At 39.1% G+C, this 19,318-nt stretch overlaps 2 protein-coding genes across 3 annotated transcripts; one reads left to right on the top strand and one right to left on the bottom strand.

The window, feature by feature from the left end:
* Window positions 1-2,235: 2,235 nt before the first annotated feature.
* LOC307249774 (ammonium transporter Rh type B-like) lies at window positions 2,236-3,675 on the bottom strand (the record flags this gene model as incomplete). Its single annotated transcript, XM_080026626.1, has 1 exon — window positions 2,236-3,675. One exon carries the CDS (start codon window positions 3,673-3,675, stop codon window positions 2,236-2,238), a length of 1,440 nt encoding a protein of 479 aa, XP_079882752.1.
* Window positions 3,676-6,612: 2,937 nt separating this feature from the next.
* Window positions 6,613-18,648, top strand: arfgap1 (ADP-ribosylation factor GTPase activating protein 1). Of its 2 annotated transcripts, XM_080026372.1 has the most exons (13): window positions 6,613-6,809; window positions 9,277-9,347; window positions 9,842-9,951; window positions 10,212-10,383; window positions 11,076-11,176; window positions 11,268-11,354; window positions 11,457-11,571; window positions 11,662-11,718; window positions 11,828-11,860; window positions 12,932-12,988; window positions 14,176-14,235; window positions 14,804-14,859; window positions 14,984-18,648. In XM_080026372.1, exons 2-13 carry the CDS (start codon window positions 9,288-9,290, stop codon window positions 15,318-15,320), a joined length of 1,245 nt encoding a protein of 414 aa, XP_079882498.1. In that variant the 5' UTR covers window positions 6,613-6,809; window positions 9,277-9,287; the 3' UTR covers window positions 15,321-18,648. The 2 variants fall into 2 exon arrangements, with proteins under 2 accessions (XP_079882498.1, XP_079882499.1); XM_080026373.1 differs by lacking the exon at window positions 12,932-12,988.
* Window positions 18,649-19,318: the final 670 nt, after the last annotated feature.

Raw genomic sequence — 19,318 nt, 5'->3', positions numbered from 1 at the left:
TGACATTGTGCTAATTATATAGACTCAAAGTGTAGCATACCAAAGCACTAAAACATGTGTCAAATGTTTTCAAACGTGTCTATAATTGTTCAGACACAATAATCAAAAAACCTTGATCATGGAAATTTTACTTTGAAAGGCAAAACACAGTTTTTTGAGCTTAAATGTGCTTATATCTTATTCCTTGTGTCTCCCTTCTTTACAGGATGAGTCAAATGGATGGCTCTTCTTAAATATGTGGTCACATTTCCAATTTCTTCCACGGTTTTCTAGAAACAATGGGTTTTGCAACTTCCAAAATGCACAAATCACCCCACCTTCCCCTATATATTAAATTTATATATAAATCACACATTAAAAGATGTATTGATCCCCATGCATGATCAAAGATCTCTTCTGTAAATGTTTTATAATATAAATGTGCTCTTTGAATGATAATCTGTGTCTAATGTGGTTTTCCCCCCAAAAAATGTAATTTCAAGCTTCAGGTTTTCTCATCACACTTGGCACACTTGATAGTAATCAATTATTATCCATCTGATTAGATATAGATACAATCAAAGTGAAGGAAAAGTTCAAGTAATTGTATTGTAATTAGCCACCAGTTACAATAAAGTAGCTGGTGGCAATATAATAAATCTCAGGCTCCCTTCCAGCTGTGCTCTTAATGATATAAAATCACGTAATCAAAATAAAAAATGTAATCTGACACAGTATGTAAAACAATAAAACTAAAATTTAGGATTCAAAATAATTTATGAAATAAACTATAAAACTGTGGTAGCTTGGGGACTTCTTCTAAAATGTCTAAGCTGTAACACTGTGCATTGCAAAGTACAGATCCGTACAATTGGTCTCATAGGTCAAACATCCATTTTCCATTACATAATATCATTTATTAACACAAAGCAATTAATAAGGATACTGCAGGAACTGTGCTTTTCATCTGTCCATGATTAGATAAGGTCAGTTGTCTTGAACAATTGTCCAACCTTTGCAGCTCATAACATGGGTATATACCTGTATTTCAACCCTGACAGGGCAAAATCACACCTGTTATCTGGTATTTGTGTAAGGACCTTTTATATACTATGATAAGGACACAGCAAACACGGACACAGACATATTCATTTCAGTAAGGTACAACTCTTGGTTAAGGCTTTGGGGCTTTGCTGAATTTGAATTAAAAGAAGATTTAAATTGGCCCAATTTACAAACAAATCAACAAACTTTCTAATTGAAGAATAAGACACAATAGAGTTCGCTCTGCCTTGACATCCAGAGAGTTTGCCTGAAAAAAAGTTAGGCAGTTGTTTATTGTAACGAGACAGTGATAACTCAGATGCTTAATGTTGAACTCTATGGCTATCAGCAGTTTATACTGTATTACTACATCAGGGTATCAATAGCGCCAATTATTGACACAGTCATGTACAGTCAAGTGTTCGGTCAGATTCTTAGTCTTGTTGGCTATAGTTAACTAAACCCTTTTGTGGCATGTGGCTGATTGGTATGTTGAGTTAAAGGAGACAAGATTCACTTTTAATTTACTCTTCATTCCATATAGTCTAGTGCTAATTATTTAGTATATTTGTAAGGATATATAAGGAAATTATTTAATATTGCTTTTCAAAAGTAATTAAATAGGACGAACCCAAGCTTTCGAGCTTCAGAGTACACCTGTGTCTTTCCGCACTTTTAGATTTGACATTAAAGAGTGTTGTGATATCATTGAGATTAATTCAGATAATTTCAAAAAGTATTTTTACAGTTATTTTGTGCTCTTCTTTATGCTTATTCTCATTATTATAGTGACGGGTGGAGCACAGCCCTGTAACATAATGTGCCAAACACAGGGCATGGTGCATGTCAAATGGTGTTTACTGATAAGCAGCTTTTCATACAATTCATTTATTCAATCTGTGAGAGGATGGAAATGTTCAAAAGGAAAAAGTAATCAAAAATGAAGCAATATATTTTTGAATCATTTATTTCAAATGGAATGAAAATGTCACAATGCCATACATTATATATATATTACATATCTTCTCTTTTAATAACTGTTTTACAAACAAAGCAGTTTGAACCCTTAAGCAACCAAATATATTTTACATTTTCAAACAATAATCAATCACACGTCTGTAACACTAGCAAACAAGTCAGAAAAATATACTTTTTTCAAAAAAAAAAAGTTAAAATGACATTAATCATAACAGCTGCCTTTTTTGGGAGAGCTCAGTTATCGGTGTGGAATGAGCTCATTTGTCCGTTTTTCATGGAAGGTGATGGGGGCACATCTAATCTTTCAAAGTCAGAGGGCGTGTCAAAGAAAACCTCGTCATCAAAGCAGCCATTGTCAGATGGGGATGCCATGAAGGGCAGCTTCATGACCCAACCAGTGAGCAGCCCACCTACTGTAGATGCTGCAATGGTGATGAAGATAGCTGCCACCTGGTAGAGAGCCTGTTCCCGCGCAGTCCGACCCAAGCCCGCCTTCAGTCCGGGAATCAGTTTCTGCAGTTCCAGGAGTTTTTCACTTCCCTCAGGTGGAGCACAGTCTGTAAAGATGGTGTACATGCTGGGCCCGTAGGTTTCTTCAGTGGCCAGCAGGATGGCACAGATCCCTGCTGTGGATGAGATGAGGCCAGTGAACCCGTGGAGGTTGTGAATCCCACACTGGTCTTGGATCCTCATGCGCCGGGCCATGAATGGGGTCACGTACCTGTATCCAAAGAAACAGGCAGTACAGCCCATGATGCCCAGGGCATATGCAGCTACAGGGGAAATCATCATGTCAACAGAAGCCCCAACAGTCACACCACCTGCTAGAGTCACATTCTGAATATCAGCCATTGTGAGCTTGCCATTCTTGTTGAATATTGCAGAGAGGGCAAAGGCGGTCATGGTGGATGAGCAAAGACCTATAAAAGTGTGGAGCACTGCTCTGTGTTGATCGTCACCCTTCAAGGTCAGAGCAGAGTTGAATGAAGGCCAGAACACCCACAGGAACAGGGTTCCAATCAAACAGATGATGTCAGAATTATAACTGGTGATCTCTTTGGCGTGCCCCTTATTCAGGCTCGGACGGTACAACACAAATGTCACGCCCAGGCCAAAGTAGCAGGCAAACAGGTGAATGAGAATAGAGCCACCTGCATCATGGATCCTAATGTATTTCAACACAGCCCACTCTGTCACGGCAAAGGCAGGGACCTCCAGCAAAGCCATGACCAGCAGCTGAATAGGACTGGTCTTCCCAATCACGGCTCCGTAAGATATGAGCACCACAGCACATGCAAACTCTGCATTCAGCAGGTTGACCACCCCCAGGTGAATTTTACCATCGTAGTAAAACTGGAAGAAGCCTTGCATCAGGATGGCCCACTGGATGGAGAATGTAGCAGTGAGAAAGTTGAACACCATTCCACTGAAGCCGTAGAATCTGAAGAAGGCCAGCAGGCAGCCGAAGCCGACGAAGATCATCACCTGCACGTCAGCAAAGTAGGGATAGTCGCGGTACATGGAGTTCTCCATCGGGTTGGTCTCGTTGTTTTGCCGTTTGGAGTCGGCATTGTCGTCGTAAGTGACAAATACGGCATAAAGAGTCATAATGACAACCTGTGACACCAGCAAGAACACTGGCAGGCGCACCCGCAAACTTGTAGACGCATTCATGATGATGCTCAACTCACAGTTTCTCCCCCTGCTGCAGCAACACCTCTCTTATACCTGTATTTTATCAGTTAAAAGCAGCAGGTCACAGGTCATTTAACACCGCAGCAGCTTGAGACTCACTTACCTTGAGTTTTTATGCTTTTATTATGTGACCGCTAATATGATTATTAGTGCTGTGTGTTATATTGATAATAATAAACTATGATAGTGCGTACCATGGATGTCTTTACTGTTTTAGGAGTGAGAGCTGATCCAAAATTAAAACTAGCAAACAACAAACATTTGCTGTTACTCTGACCACCAGACAAATATAATAATGATTAGGGACTTGATGTATGAAGGGAGTGGATGTATGAACATTTTGTCAAACTTGACATCAAACCTTAACCTTCAGTCTGTTCCCATTGGAAAGCAGGTCGTTTAGGCAAACAATGGCAGAAAAAAAATGGTAAAGCTTTCAAGTTCCTAAAATGTTTCAAGTGAAAGGGATGGTGAAAATGGGTAAACTGATAGACTGAGTTCTAGGAAAATGCTAAATAAGATAACGGCAATTATTACACTCACATAATCAGTTTGACCTTAGGTCAAGAATGTTGACGTCGTAAATTACTGGCTGTATTCATAACTGCCATAAATGTGTCATTCTTGACAATAAGTTGTCAAACATTAAGCTGTGAAAGATGGTGATCATCGAAAAGAAATGAGCCTGCTATTTTCAGCAGTGTGTTTTTTTTTATATTCTGAGAAAAATAATTTCAAGGTGTAATGTATGGCCTTTTGCCTTTTTAACTCAAAAGTGAAAGAAAACATTTGCACATGTGGGAGCTAAGAAGGAGATTGGGACATTATGGTTAGGCTACATGATATACACCGTGTTCCAAATTATTATGCAAATTAGATTGAAGTGTCATAAACATTTAATTTTTTGTTTTTCAATTACACTCAAGTATGATATTGTGTCTCAGGACGCATTGGATCATTGAAATCAATCTCATACACCTGTGATAATTAGTTACATGTGAGCCCAATCAAAGGAAAACTACCTAAGAAGGATGTTCCACATTATTAAGCAAGTCACGTGTTTCAAGCAATTTGGGAAAGAAAAGGGATCTCTCTGCTGCCGAAAAGCGTCAAATAGTGCAATACCTTGGACAAGGTATGAAAACATTAGATATTTCACGGAAACCTAAGCGTGATCATCGTACTGTGAAGAGATTTGTGGCTGATTCAGAGCACAGACGGGTTGGTGCAGATAAAGGCATAATGAGGAAGATTTCTGCCAGACAAATTCATCGGATTAGGAGAGCAGCTGCTAAAATGCCGTTACAGAGCAGCAGACAGGTATTTGAAGCCGCTGGTGCCTCTGGAGACCCGCAAACCTCAAGGTGTAGGATCCTCCAGAGGTTTGCAGTTGTGCATAAACCTATTATTCGGCCACCCCTAAACAATGATCACAAGCAGAAACGGTTGCACTGGGCTCAGAAATACATGAAGAGTTATTTTCAAACAGTCTTGTTTACTGATGAGTGCCGTGCAACCCTGGATGGTCCAGATGGATAGAGTAGTGGATGGTTGGTGAATGGCCACCATGTACCAACAAGGCTGCGATGTCAGCATGGAGGTGGTGGAGTAATGTTTTGGGCCGGAATCATGGGGAGAGAGCTGGTAGGCCCCTTTAGGGTCCCTGACAGTGTGAAAATTACCTCTGCAAAGTATGTTGAGTTTCTGACTGACCACTTTCTTCCGTGGTACAAAAAGAAGAACCGTGCCTTCCGTAGTAAAATCATCTTCATGCATGACAATGCACCATCTCATGTGGCAAAGAATACCTCTGTGTCATTGGCTGCTATGGGCATACAAGGAGAGAACCTCATGGTGTGGCCCCCATCTTCCCCTGACCTCAACCCTATTGAGAACCTTTGTAGCATCCTCAAGCAAAAGATCTATGTGGTTGGGAGGCAGTTCACATCAAAACAGCAGCTGTGGGAGGCTATTCTGGCATCCTGCAAAGATATTCAAGCAGAAACTCTCCAAAAACTCACAAGTTCAATGGATGCAAGCATTGTGAAGGTGATATCAAAGAAGGGGTCCTATGTTAACATGTAACTTGGCCTGTTAAGATCAGTTTGAGTTTTTTTTATTTTCGAAAGAAATACTGGTATCATTGGGAGGTTTGTTTAATAAAATTTGAATCCTACTCTAACGGTTGATGACTTGAAAATTATACTGACTGTCATAACTCATTTGCATCGACTATTTAAGAAAATCTGAGAAAAATATAATTTGCATAATAATTTGGAACACACTGTAGGCTACTGGCTGTAAAGCACTGGTCATCAACATGCTATTTCTTTGTTCACATTAGTTCTTTGTATTGTTGTATGATAGGCCTATATGCTGTCACAGTCTGAAAAAGCCAGGTGTAATAAATCAAAATAAAGATGTCTGAATTCCACTTTGCTGCCTGTTCTTGCTGGCTCACTCACTGTCAGACTGACCGGACACTTAGGCCAACAAATAATTGAGCCATTATGCTTTTCAGGCTACGGCCATAATTGTGGGCAGTAGTCTAAATCATTTTGGGCTAGTTGAATTAGGCTAAAGACATTTCAGCTTAGAAGAGAAATATAGGCTATGTGTTCGTTCTGTTCTGAGAAAGGCAGAGCCTGTGTCATTGTCACATGATCCAAACTTAATCTAGATCTAAATCAATGAGGAAACATAATTTATCTTTGTGAATATTCCCATTCATGTTCACACTCCGAAGCAATGGAGGCAGCAGACACGTGAGAGAGAGAGAGAGAGGGAGAGATAGAGATAGAGAGAGATAGAGAGAGAGAGAGAGAGAGAGAGAGAGAGAGAGAGAGAGAGAGAGAGTGGAAATGAAGCTGAGGAGAGAGGCGAACTCCCATAATGCATTGCACTGCCAACGTATGCAAACAGGAACATGGCTACCGGTGTTTGACATCAGCGAACCATCTTTATAACATACTTCTGTAAGCCTCACACAGCCCGTGACAGTATATTACCTGCTGTGTCTCCGCCACAGGAGAAAGGCCTTCGTAGAGTGTTTCGGCGGAGCCAGCAGAGACTCTGAAAACAGCGTCTTCGTTGTCCATCGATCACACACACAGGTAACGGAGAAGTCGGCTAACAGCTAACAGCTAGCATTGTCTGTTGTCAACCCAAATACATTCACTAAATCCTCTATCATTATACATTTGGTGAGATTAACATTTGCGAATGAGGATTAAAGACAAATTAGAGATAGACATCGCTAACACATCATCAGGTTGTACACGTATATGGTTAACAATACATTGAACCCGATGTGGGGAATCTGTAGCTGGTGTATCGAGCAGCATTGACACGACTTCATTTATGACTGGGAAGCTTTGAATTCTTTTGACATTAGGGAGTTAAGGTCCTTAGAATAAAAGATTGACAAAACGACAGACATGCTGTTTTTCCTAAAACACATTTAATATTAGCTATTTGCTTCCAGATAATCTTGATATAGCCTATGCCTTATTAATTAACCTAATAGAAAAATAAAATCTGATTATCATAACCAGCAACCTCCTCAAGGACAAAGTAAAATGTCTTTGTTTTCGTAGTGAATAATTTCAATCAAAATATATCAATTGAAAAGTCAAAGCTTAGTTAAACCGAGAATCATTTCCCCCTCCCTTCCTTCCCATATTCTGCTTCAAAGAGTCTGGTTTAGGGGAATGCAAACCTACCAGTGGACTGAAAGTTTACTTTGCTGATGGTTTATCTCGGATTAAAGGTGTAGTCAGCGATTCTGGAGAACACTTTATGTCCAAATCACTTTTTGTCTAAATCAGTGAATATCTGCTCACGATCCCCTTCTTGTCAGTAGTGTGCGCTGAAAAGAAATGCAGTGTTAATACTCACAGCCTAGGGCCTAGGCCGTGGCTGGGCCCGCTTTGTTGACATATCATTTATTTACATACCTGTTTACAGAGTCTAGGCTGTGCTTGAGCACCAGATTTTAATTCAGCTCACACAGTACAGACAGGTAGGGTGATGATCGTGAGGATATATTAACTGGTTTTGGTTTTCAAAAAGTGATTTTGAAAACAAGCGTTCTCCATAATCGCTGACCCCACCTTTAACCTGAATGTCTATAGAAGTCATAGAAACACACTGGTTAAATGTCACAAGTCCACCCTAATACAGAAGCTTGATTGTCTGTTCCACTGAGAGATTTGTTGGATTGTACTGTCAGTAATGTTGTTACACTACTTCTGAGATGATTAGATTGTATATAGATTAGGCGATCATTGCATCATTGTTAATGTATCATTCATACCTGAGTTTTGGTCTCTTGGTAAATTGAACATGTCACCCTGGGCTTCCATGAAATTATTATTGGTAATTTTCTCACACATTTTTATACCAACATATGTTTCAGTTGAAACTCACACTTTCAAGGATAAGATGGGCATTATCTACATTCTTTGTGTTGTCATCAAATAACATGACAATACCAAAACCAAGATGTTGTTCTAGCTTCTGACCTTCCTACCTCCTGTCAGTGGCTCACACCCAGGCCCATTCATTCCTGCTGGACATTTAAAGATATATATTCCCTGACTAAAACAGCTAACTATCATTATTAAAACAAGACTCTTCTTTTAATAATGATAGAAGCTATAAACTACAATGGCCAGCTGTGGGAATGGCACATTAATTAGTGACTGTTTTCAGCTGTGCATTTATATGCATTTGATGTGAGTATTTATTTACTGCTGTAGAAGGGCGCTGTATGTCAGACTGTAATTTTGAATAAATTGCAGTTCCCATGTGTAATGTATTGAAGGAACAGTGTGGCTCACTGATGTGTTTCACTAGTTTTTTTGATAGTAGCACCTGTGTTGTTCTCAATATGCCTGCTCTGCTGTGACAAAGGGTCTCTGTCTCAATTAAAAGAGGTTGTGTTATACATTTCGTACCCATGTCACCATCACTGCTTTCATAATACTGCTTCAATTATTACCTACTTTGCTTGAGGTCAGCATCAGCCAAGCCTTTGCACTGGCAATCTTTGTTGGGCACTGCACAATGCATGCTGGTTAGAAGTCTGTACGATTTGCTGGTCACTTGCTGTGGTGTCGCAACGCCCCTGGCAACGACGATGACCTCAGAAGGTTGAGGCGTCTGCTGACATTTCTTTGTCCTAAGATTGTAATAATTTCGGGTCAGACAGGTCCAAGAAAGAAAAACTCAGACTTGCAGAAACAATTAGTTGGTTAATTGAGTAGTCTATCAACAGAAAATGGGGTTTATAAATAAATCATAATTTAACTAATTTAAGATATTTATCAAGCAAAATAGATATAAATGTATTTATAAAAGTCTAAAACAGTCTTTTTAATTGTGTCAGCATTAACTTGATTTGTCCACTGCAGCTTTTTATCACTTTCCATTGGTGCGTCCTACAGCTCTTCCTCCACTCTTTCATCCACAGGAGTGGGGTTATTGTTCTGTTTCGATATGTCTTTTAGACACATTTTGATACTCCGCTTTGATCCATAAATGTTATACTTAAGAATATCCTCAATACATTTCTTTCAGTGTGGTTCAACATGGCGAGTCCAAGGACCAGAAGAGTTCTGAAAGAAGTGAGAACCCAGGAAGAGAACAATGTGAGTCTTCATTGCAAATTATTCATATGACTCAACTGTCACGTCTTCAAAAGAGTGTCACCTGACTGATACCTTATAACTCACATAGCAGGTAGCAGGTGTTTGGGAGGCTTGAAATGTAGCACCTTTCCACTGAACAAAATGTCCCTGCTTTTATCTTTGTTCAAATACATAGTGGGAGGAATTTTAGGTGGGAATTACCCTGCTAGTGAACATCTTGTTGGCCTGTATCTTTGGCAATAACAGTAGGACAGACATGATGTCTCCTAACCTAAAAGTCATTGTATTAACTAAGAGGTGTTTTAGTTGCACAAAAAATAGAAAATATAATCTCAGGTGTTCATTCTGTGTGATATGATCCTGTACAATCTTGAAATACAAAGGTTTTAATGAAAATCTTGTAAAATGTCTTCCTTCCTAAAAAGTCCATCTCTGCAGTTTTACTGTTTAACAGATGTGTACATTCGTCTAACATGTTCTGTTCCTTTTTTCAGCTATGTTTCGAGTGTGGGGGCTTTAACCCTCAGTGGGTCAGTGTGACCTATGGGATCTGGATTTGTCTTGAGTGCTCTGGCAAGCACAGGGGCCTGGGAGTACACCTCAGGTAGGAGGAGTTTGATGAATGATGCTGTGTTCATGACTCTAGACTGGAGATGTTCACATAGCGTATACAGTATGTACATAACCAGTAAGACTTTAAGATTGCATATAGTATTGATTGATGAGTACACTGAGGTTTTTAGATTAACAATTCTGCACATAAGATACATGGTCAGCTTTAGTTCATACCTTTGCATGTATTAGCACACACTGAAATTGTACAGCCCGATATTGAAACATGTGTCTCTCCTGCCCTCTCTGCAGTTTTGTGCGCTCTGTCACCATGGACAAGTGGAAAGATATTGAGCTTGAGAAGATGAAAATGGGAGGAAATGGAAAATTCCGCCTTTTTCTTGAAGAGCAAGATGATTATGATCCCACCTGGAATTTACAGGAGAAATACAACAGCAAACCTGCTGCACTCTTCAGAGACAAGGTGAAGTTTGTTTGTAACCTTTATTTAACCTCGAAAGATCAATTGAGGGGTGACCCTCTTTTACAATGACGTCGAGTTTGTACAGATACACAATATACAATGAGAATACATAACAAGTTTACACACACACACACACACACGCACACACAGACAACAACAATTTAAAACATTCAGATCAATTGAATGAAAGAGATAATAGCCTAATTAAAACAGTTACAAGTGTAGGGGGGTTGATTCAAAATAATACTTTTAAATTGGTTAACAGATATGAGTGTATTTATTTTAATTGTATGTTGTAGGCTGTTCCAGGAGTCAGGGGCACTATGGCTAAAAGCGGTTTTACCAAGCTCAGACCGTGTGCAGGCATACTGGTCTGCGATCGAACTATATCGAATTCATACGCATTCTACAGTTAGGGCAGATTTGTTAACTCATTTGAGTGGTTTGTAAGTAGAAATCCATTTGTAAAGAACAGTTAGATAGATAAACTAACATAAGAACTGACTTTGAAATAGACTAAAGAGGGAACTTAATTTTAACATCCCTAATTTCTAGCAAAAGTAAATAAATATCTTGAAAATGAAAGCTGGTGAAAGAATGATCCAGTTTTGGAGGAAGCTTCCATCTTGTGGAGGTGATGTGTATTCTGTTCACCGGATTAATGTACCCTTTTTTTTTAACATATACGATAGGTGGCAACTTTAGCAGAAGGTAACGAGTGGTCTATTGAGACATCCTCTGCCAAAAACTGGACATCCCCTCAACCCAAGACCAGCCTTTCATCCTCCCACCGGTAAAACAAAATAAAAAAATGTTATGTATGTATGTAATGCCAGATACGGAAGAGGTGTTAAAGCAGTAGCTTCACGTTTCTGTTTCTATAGCTCGGGAGGACCTGGACAAAACTCAGCAAAATCTGGCGACAAAGCTTTTGAGGACTGGTTGAGTGATGACGTTAACTCATATCAAAGGTAAGAGCTCACAATCTTTATATATTTCTTTCAATCACGCAAGTGTTTTTTGACGTGTTTTTAAATAGTTTTTTTACTCCTTGCTGTTTGATGTTTCTTCAGTGGAGGGGGTTACAGTGGCAATCAAGAGAATCGGTACGTTGGCTTTGGCAACACAGTGACCCCGGAGAAGAAAGAGGAGGACGTATTCAACAATGCCATGTCTTCCATTTATTCAGTAGGTTACAAATACTGTATATCTTTTGGCTGAGCTTTTGCTTTTGGTGTATTTTTTTTCTTACACTGTGACATTTTCTTTCTTTGGCAGGGTTGGAGCAATTTCACTGTTGGAGCTAGCAAGATTGCTTCTATTGCTAAAGATAATGTAAGTGCATTTACGCAACAAAGTTGAGTATGAGTAAGAATTTTCTTTATATAATTTTTTGTTGTTGTAATTAATTTAATACTTTCTCTTTTTTTTTTATCCCATGTAGACATCTAAACTGGCAAACCAGGCAACTTTGAAGGTAAGATACCCTAACCCTGTTTAACCCGTTACCAGTATGTGCTAATAAAAGGTTTTGTCGGACCAGATTTACTGACAAACAAAATGTAACCTACTTTTTTCCTCCTTTTCTGTCTATTGTATTGACTACTTAAAGAAATGAGTAGATTGTTAGGAGAGTGTTCACAAAGTGTATTTACGTTATGCATAACTCTCTCAACAAATAATGTAACCTTTCAATCTGTAATAACTACTTTAATATCTCTTTGCCTTCTCTGGATTTAGTTAAGGGGCTATAAAGCACCCCCAGAACCGGTAAAGCAGATAATAGCTGCATGGCGCTTTGCACACATCATGTCTTTATTTATTTTTTAACAGCTGCATCTTACCATTTGATTTGCTGGATCTATCTTTTTTTTTTCTTCTTTCAAAAAGTTTTATTATTATGTTTTTGATAAATGGTGAATGTCACTATCAAACACTTCTGCCTGTGTCTGTTTCGACAGCTGTATTTTAAGTTTATGGATAACCTGTGAAAGACAGTCGGTATAACTGTATTATGGGATGGGCATGGGGATTGCCCTTAATTCCCACACCTAATATAGAAATATCATCCTATGTACTGTTCACTCAAATCCATTGATAATGGGTTATCCATTCATGCATGATCGTTTTTGTTTTGACTATTAACAGTGCTGTAGAGGTGGAATGGCTTGCTATACAAATAAAAGAAATATATATATTTTAGTAAATATCCTTGACATTTGGCACTTAATTGAAATCAATGCATAGCAACAAGTGGTTGGACTTTTTGGCATAAAACTGCTCAGTTAATATTTTTATATAAATAAAGCAACAGAAAGAAAACAATCTGAAGGATGAAAAAAAAGGGGTTGGGGGTAAAAGTAAAGCTGCCCTTTTTTACTGTGTCTTGAACCGTTCCACCCTCTAGTGCTCGTTCGGTGTCATGGTGAATGTGAATGATCAGTCACTTCATGCAAACTGCAGAACAACCAGCTCAGTGTCTTGCTCTACTGTGAATGTTAAACTGTGTTTCATTCAAGTCAATTCTCCCCTCTGACTTCTCGAATAGGCCACAGAGTTAGGACAGACATTAAATGAGAATGTTATCAAACCTACACAAGAAAAGGTAACATTGATGTTTGAAGTTGTTGACTTGGTGGTGGGCTAGCGAGTGCTTTTTTAGAAATAAATCAAAAACAGCTTCAGATGTGAATGTGCTATTTTCTGTCCGTGCCAGTGCATCTGCTTTATGCCAACTTACATTAAACGACAAACTGTGGTTTGAAGGATGCAAAATGAGTTAAAAGTCTAACTTGATTCTCAGTCAGGAATTCAGCAGGAGCATAGGTTTAAAGCTGTGACTATTTTTGAATGGGTGTGAGTTGGTCTGAACTCACAGCATAGTCACTGGACAAGATGTACAAGTCCATTTGTACCAGCCAAAGTCTCTGTTCAGAGTTTCTGAGTATCACTTTAATCATTTATTGAATCTGTTTTAAAATGTCTTCTTAGGTTTTGATGTCAGTTGTGGCATGATCTGCCTTAACATATACAACAACTTACATTGACATCAAACCTTGAAATTCAGACCAAGCTTTACTTGTCTATGGCAAGTATATACTGCCACATTAATACTTTCTTGTTTACTTCTGTGAATCACAAATTGACACAACCAGGAGCTCTTCAGTTGACAATGAATTGCTCACTGGCTTTGCACATTTCAGTGTGTTTGTTGCTGGCAACATGTACTGTATGAACTGAACAAAATGTCACCATCCTTGTGGTCCTGGTGAGTGTTTGCACATAAAAGCTTCCACATGTCTCTTCTAACTCTGACTGTCAAGTGAGCAGTTCCTGGATGTGTCCTTTAATCAGATCAAACCAGGCCTATAGGAAAATATAATAATGTTGTTATAATTAAAAAAGCAGCCAGATACAGTGCTCCTCTATTTGATGCAAAGTGAAAAGGCCTTTGACTGAGAGAGACTGGTGTCAAACAAAATGTTTTTGTCTTCTAATGTGCAGTTGGCATTGGTGATTTACGATATCTATAGTATGTGCTTTTGTAGACATCTTCTTACTCTCTTGCAAGGAAATTGCAGATGAATGACTTAAAAATAACCACTTGTATTAACATTAGACTACAACTAAAAGTTATTGTGTTTTTTCTTTGATTATAAGTGCCCTTAACAAATCACCTTTCTCACAATCAAAAACAAAGTGAATGCTCACACTACATGTTGTTTCATAAATACATGTGGATGGATACTGTTTTTTTCTTATAAGTGTTTAATAATGATTTGGCTCATCCAGGTGAGAGATGGCAAATTGCTAGATGAAATGGCAGTCAGCATGAGTGAGCTGGCAAACAAGGTAGGATGGGCAGACCTCTGCCACAATGTACTGACGCAAACCCAGTCTCCTGAATGAGGAATACAAGCTCTGAACAGCAGCTCTATACCAACACTCTTCTGGTTGTACCAGCCAGGGCCTTAGTGCAGAGGTGCAACATCTGTAAAGAAGCACCACCACCCCACCCCCTCCCCAATGTCTTAACCCTCAAAGGAGACTCGGTTTGCTGTCATGATGAATGTTTGAACTGAACTAACTTGATGTAATCTCTCATTTCTCTTGCTGCCATTTTTAATCTGGCGGTGAGTATACTCGGTAGTCTTTATTCAAGTTTGTGGGCAGGTTTATTTAGTACTTCCTGTGTGGCCGTTGCTAATATTAACATTGCAGCATTTTCATTGGATGTGTAGCATTTTTAGTTGTAAGTTATTTCAAATATCACCTCATCCAGATTTAGTTACATACTTAGAAATCAGATGCATTTAAAGACTTAAGTAATCATTTGATCTTGCATGTTTCAGTATGTTCTGTCACTTGAAGTATCAAGTGTATAGAAGTGTTGTCAGCTGAAAGGTTCTCTGTTCTTTAGGTACAGGGAGCAGGTGCAAAATTGACCAATCTCTTCTCGGGGAAACCGGAAGATGGGTAATAATAACAACTTCCTATCATTTTTTAACCCCCCACACACACATACACATGTTCTGTGTTTTATCAAAGCTTTGCAAGACAAACTGCTCAAGCATTTTCTTCCTGTCCACACTGGTCTCAGGTCTGTTGGAGAGAGCTACCAGAACATGGATGCCGGCGAGGGCTACCAGGGCAGTTCTTCTGGCCAGACTAAGGACTTCTGGGAGACCTTTGGCAGCAACAACTCCTTGAAGACCAAGCAATCCCCCAGCAGTGACAGCTGGACCAATGCAGACGCTTCGGCAAAGAAGAGCTCTGACAGTTGGGACAATTGGGGCTCCGAAGCCGCGTCCAACAACAAACACAGCACAGAGGAGAGCTGGGAGGCCTGGGACAACAACTGGGACAACGCCGAGGGAAAGACCAAGAAGAGTCCCACGAAACCTGCCGAGGAAACCTGGGATAATGCAGACTGGTAGTGACCTCCCAACCATATACATCTCCTGACCTTTCCCCCCCCCCCCACTCTGGCCTTGTCCCCTCTTTTTCTCTTATGTTCATCTCAACGCCACCGGCACTTTTCAGGGAAAGGGCTGCGTCAGCTTAGTTCCCGTCGATCCATTCAAAAATATATTTATTATAAACCAGAGAACCATCGAACGAAGCCCAGGAAAAAAAGCTTAGCTCAATATTAAATGAATATTCTAAAAAAAAATTTAAAATGTACAACTATATTGACTTGCAGGCATATATTTTATTGTAAATTTTCCTTCCTCATAACAAATCAGGATAAATCAGTGTAGATATTGTCATAGCATTCTGCCTGGGCTCCAAACAGAAATACTCTTAATGGTGAATAAGCCTGTGTTTGTACCGTATCATGTGTTTAATAACAATGGCTTACGAATTCGACACATAAAAAAAATCATGCATGAAAGAAAACCTGATATTGTAAATAAAAACCCCTGTAGATACAGTATGATTGACTAAACACTTAATTCCATTATTTTCTGTGTGTTCTATCAAATTGATTTGTTTCTGCCCCTGGACCTTTTGCACACTTTGACTCGTGGAAAACACATTTTTTTAATAGAGTTATTTCCACACTGTAGTTGCAAATCATTATGTTAAATTCATGGAACACATAATCACTAACATCGGCAACATTAATCAAAATCTGTGTGTATATGTTTAAAAAGTGAATGAAATAATCTAACGTGTGATGAGTATTTGTTTTTATTTGTGTCTAAAATGTGCAAATAGTCAAGGGGTTTGAAAGCAGAAACATGTTCATGTTATCAAGAGCAGAAAAACGATACAACACAATGCTTAGAATTGGAATTTGATGTGTCCTAAACAAATTACGATTGTCAATAATTTCCCCTCTAGTGTATTGGTGAAGTTTAGGGTGTATATATGGTGTATATATACATGTAACCCATTGGTGTTCTTCAGACACGCTGACTTAAAACTCAGTTTTATCTCAAAATGGATGTTTTTAATTCAGGATTGATGAGCGGTTTTGTAACACAACTACCCAAACATTGTATGGTAAGACTAATCAAAGTGGAAATGAATGTGTTTGGGTTGAAAATTGTCAAGCTCAAATATGCCAGGAATCAATATTGCAAAAATGTACTTCAGGAGCTTTACTTTATAATTAAGTTTTACAAAACCTGCCAATAACGTCCCCTTTTTTATTGAAATATTGTGTTGTGTACTATCTTTTTATTTTTCTGACCCTAAAACTAGCCGACTAGTGCAGGCCAATGTACAGTGTGCATTTTCCCCAGTTGAACCCAGGTAATGGTTGAGGCCGGGCATTATGACACCAAACTAATAACATATTATGAAAGCCACTTTTGTTGAACATCATTCATCAGAACAGCATTCGGAAATGCAACATTTGGGCATTTTAATTAACTGCTGTTTAAAGGTTATACACACCGTTCATTGTAGTTCATTTGAGACAGAAGTCACTCATTGCATTGTAATATACTGTTCGTACTGTCTGCCAGTGTCGTTGTGTTTGAATAGCTGGACACAGGTGTGGACTGTCAACTACATTGTCAACTGCATGGTGTTGCCTGTGAGCCTGGAACTCCTGACCTCAACTGAACTGACGGCTCTTTGTAAATTTCATCTGGTTCTCTGTGTAAACTGTCCCCCATGTCTATTTCACACTTGTATTAACATCTGAATGGTGGAGAAATAGCAATGAGGCTCATTATAGGCTGGACGCGTAGACGGTCACAGCTCTCAAACACTTGTTATGAATGAATTGAATCAACCTAGTGCGTCCTCTCAGTCACATTAAACGGCAGATGCGCTTGCATTGTTCATTGTAAATGCAAATGTATCACGAAAAGCTCATTGTTTTAGCAAGCAGGAATGTAGTCGGCGTGAAATTTCACAAGCCTGATACTCTGTTCAAACAAGCTGTCGAGGTGAAGGACTCGGACAATGTTGCAGCACCCAACTTTCTTATGTGGCCTTTCATTCCCTGTAACTTATGATGTTGCAAGTTTGTCGTACTGTAAATTTAACATTCAATTTGTTTGTACATGTTAGTATCGACGGATGCTCAGTCTGTTAATGATAAAAACCACGCAAACTTAAAGTCACGACATGTTTGCATTTGATTCATTGATGCGTCACCAGTAGTCAATTGTGAACTGCCTACAGAGCAGTGTTCCAGTGCAATATAGCTGCTGGATTGTTGTTTGTTATGAAGATGTTATAACATGTTGCTGTACACTCTCTAGGCAGCACTCATTGAGAACTTCATTCCATGCCCTTCTCCTACCTCTAAGAAGTGTTCAGTTTACTGCCAAGTTTTTCAGTTGTGAACCGTTTTTTTTTTCTCTTTGCTTTTCATCACTGTTTTGATGTAGACTCGATTGCAGGAGGCTTGTTTTGGCTGTGGCTCAGTTTGTCTGCGTAAAAGCAAAGCTACCAAGGTGGTTCTACATTTGGATCTCGATGTAAAAACAAATTTGAAAAACGATCACTCACCTGAAACATTTGATCGTTGTGCCTCTGCAATGGTGTGCTCATGTACGACCACCAGTCACAAACCTTAAACAGCTCTGTTTGCTTTTTGTTGACGCCGGTGACCGTTTGTTTGTGTGTCTCTGATGCAGTGAGGTGTATGTCAAGTAAACGCTGCATCATGTCAAATGATAAATTGTTACCCCTCAGACTTTCCCATATAACTGATGCTTTACGTCAGCGGCTTTGTTTTTCCTGTATGAATGGAAGACATTGTGTTCTCAACAAAAGGGAAACATTTGAACAGTCACTTTTCTGAAATCTGGAAAAAGAGCTTCTAGCTCAGAAACATAATGTTTTATTATAATGGGGGTTGTCCTGTTGGGGTTACTGGTACACTTGATTTATGGATCAAGTTACGAATGTTTTTATTGACTGATATAAGGTGATTTAAAAAATAAAATAAACTCAATGTAATATGAATCTTAGTCTAAACTTTGCAGAGCATCAGTCGAGCTCAGTGTCTGTGCCTGTCAAACATGTGTGATTGGGTATGTTTGTGTTGGTTGACATAACTGTTCATGTCAGAAATACTATTTTTGATGTCACGCATGAGATGTAACATGAAGCTCAATACATTCAGCTGTTTCATTTTCAAGAGTTGTTTCCTTAAAGTGAAGTACAGTGCAGTTGTCTGCTTGCCCCCTTCAAGTTCCACCAGCATTCGCCTCATGAGGTGAGCCAGTGTTACCCACTCAGTTGAGGCTGTGGATATTTGTCCTGTACAAATGGTTTCAGTGTTCAATAAAAATGTAATGCGCCGTGAATGTATTGCCTGCAGACTTTAGAGTCATTTGTTGACCCCATTTGCAAGGGAATTGGTAATACAAAAAATGTTAGTAAAAAATGGTTGATTTGGGTCAAAGAAATGCATTGTTTTGTCAATTTTAAAAAGAAGCTTCTTAAAAGTCTAGAGATGATAAATATTTGGCGGGCAATATTTAATTCTCCAAAAAATAGTTAATAGATAATTATAACAGCTGCAGTTCAGTTTGTCATCTTGTTCAGGGATAATGGTAGGCTATAAACCACTCAGGTCTAAAAGTAGAATTCTAGAAAAAATTCTGTGTAGGCCTACTGTATGATGTCTAATAAAGGCATGTAATTGAGGAACTCGCTAATATAAAGATCTTGGTTGTCAAGTCCTGCACCAACACAAGCCAAATGAATACAGAGGTGATGTCAGATCAGACAGTACAGAAGGCCTATCTGACTGTATTTGAAGATGTCAGTTTGTTTAACTAGACTATTCCCAAATGATGGGGATGGAAAGACCTGCCTCGTTTGCAGACTGTGACGTCCCGCCTACAAGGCGTGGAATCGTGTTTCCTTTACCAAAGTATTTGACTGGGGAGAGCGAGGAAGAGGGGGATACCAACAGCATCACCGATGGCCCAGAGTCACAGGCTGAGTAACGGCTGATCAT

The sequence above is a fragment of the Ammodytes marinus genome (genome assembly GCF_949987685.1).
Source record: "Ammodytes marinus genome assembly, chromosome: 4".
NCBI lineage: Eukaryota > Metazoa > Chordata > Actinopteri > Uranoscopiformes > Ammodytidae > Ammodytes > Ammodytes marinus.
Note: the sequence above shows the minus strand (reverse complement) of the source record. Positions and strands in the feature narration are given on the sequence as shown.

What these genes read in the sequence shown, in the direction of transcription:
- arfgap1 (XM_080026372.1), top strand. Translation starts at nt 9,288, where the DNA reads ATGGCGAGTCCAAGGACCAGAAGAGTTCTGAAAGAAGTGAGAACCCAG. An exon ending in GAACCCAGGAAGAGAACAAT is followed by an intron (nt 9,348 to 9,841) that starts GTGAGTCTTCAT and finishes TCCTTTTTTCAG; the next exon opens with CTATGTTTCGAGTGTGGGGG. An exon ending in TGAGTGAGCTGGCAAACAAG is followed by an intron (nt 14,236 to 14,803) that starts GTAGGATGGGCA and finishes TCTGTTCTTTAG; the next exon opens with GTACAGGGAGCAGGTGCAAA.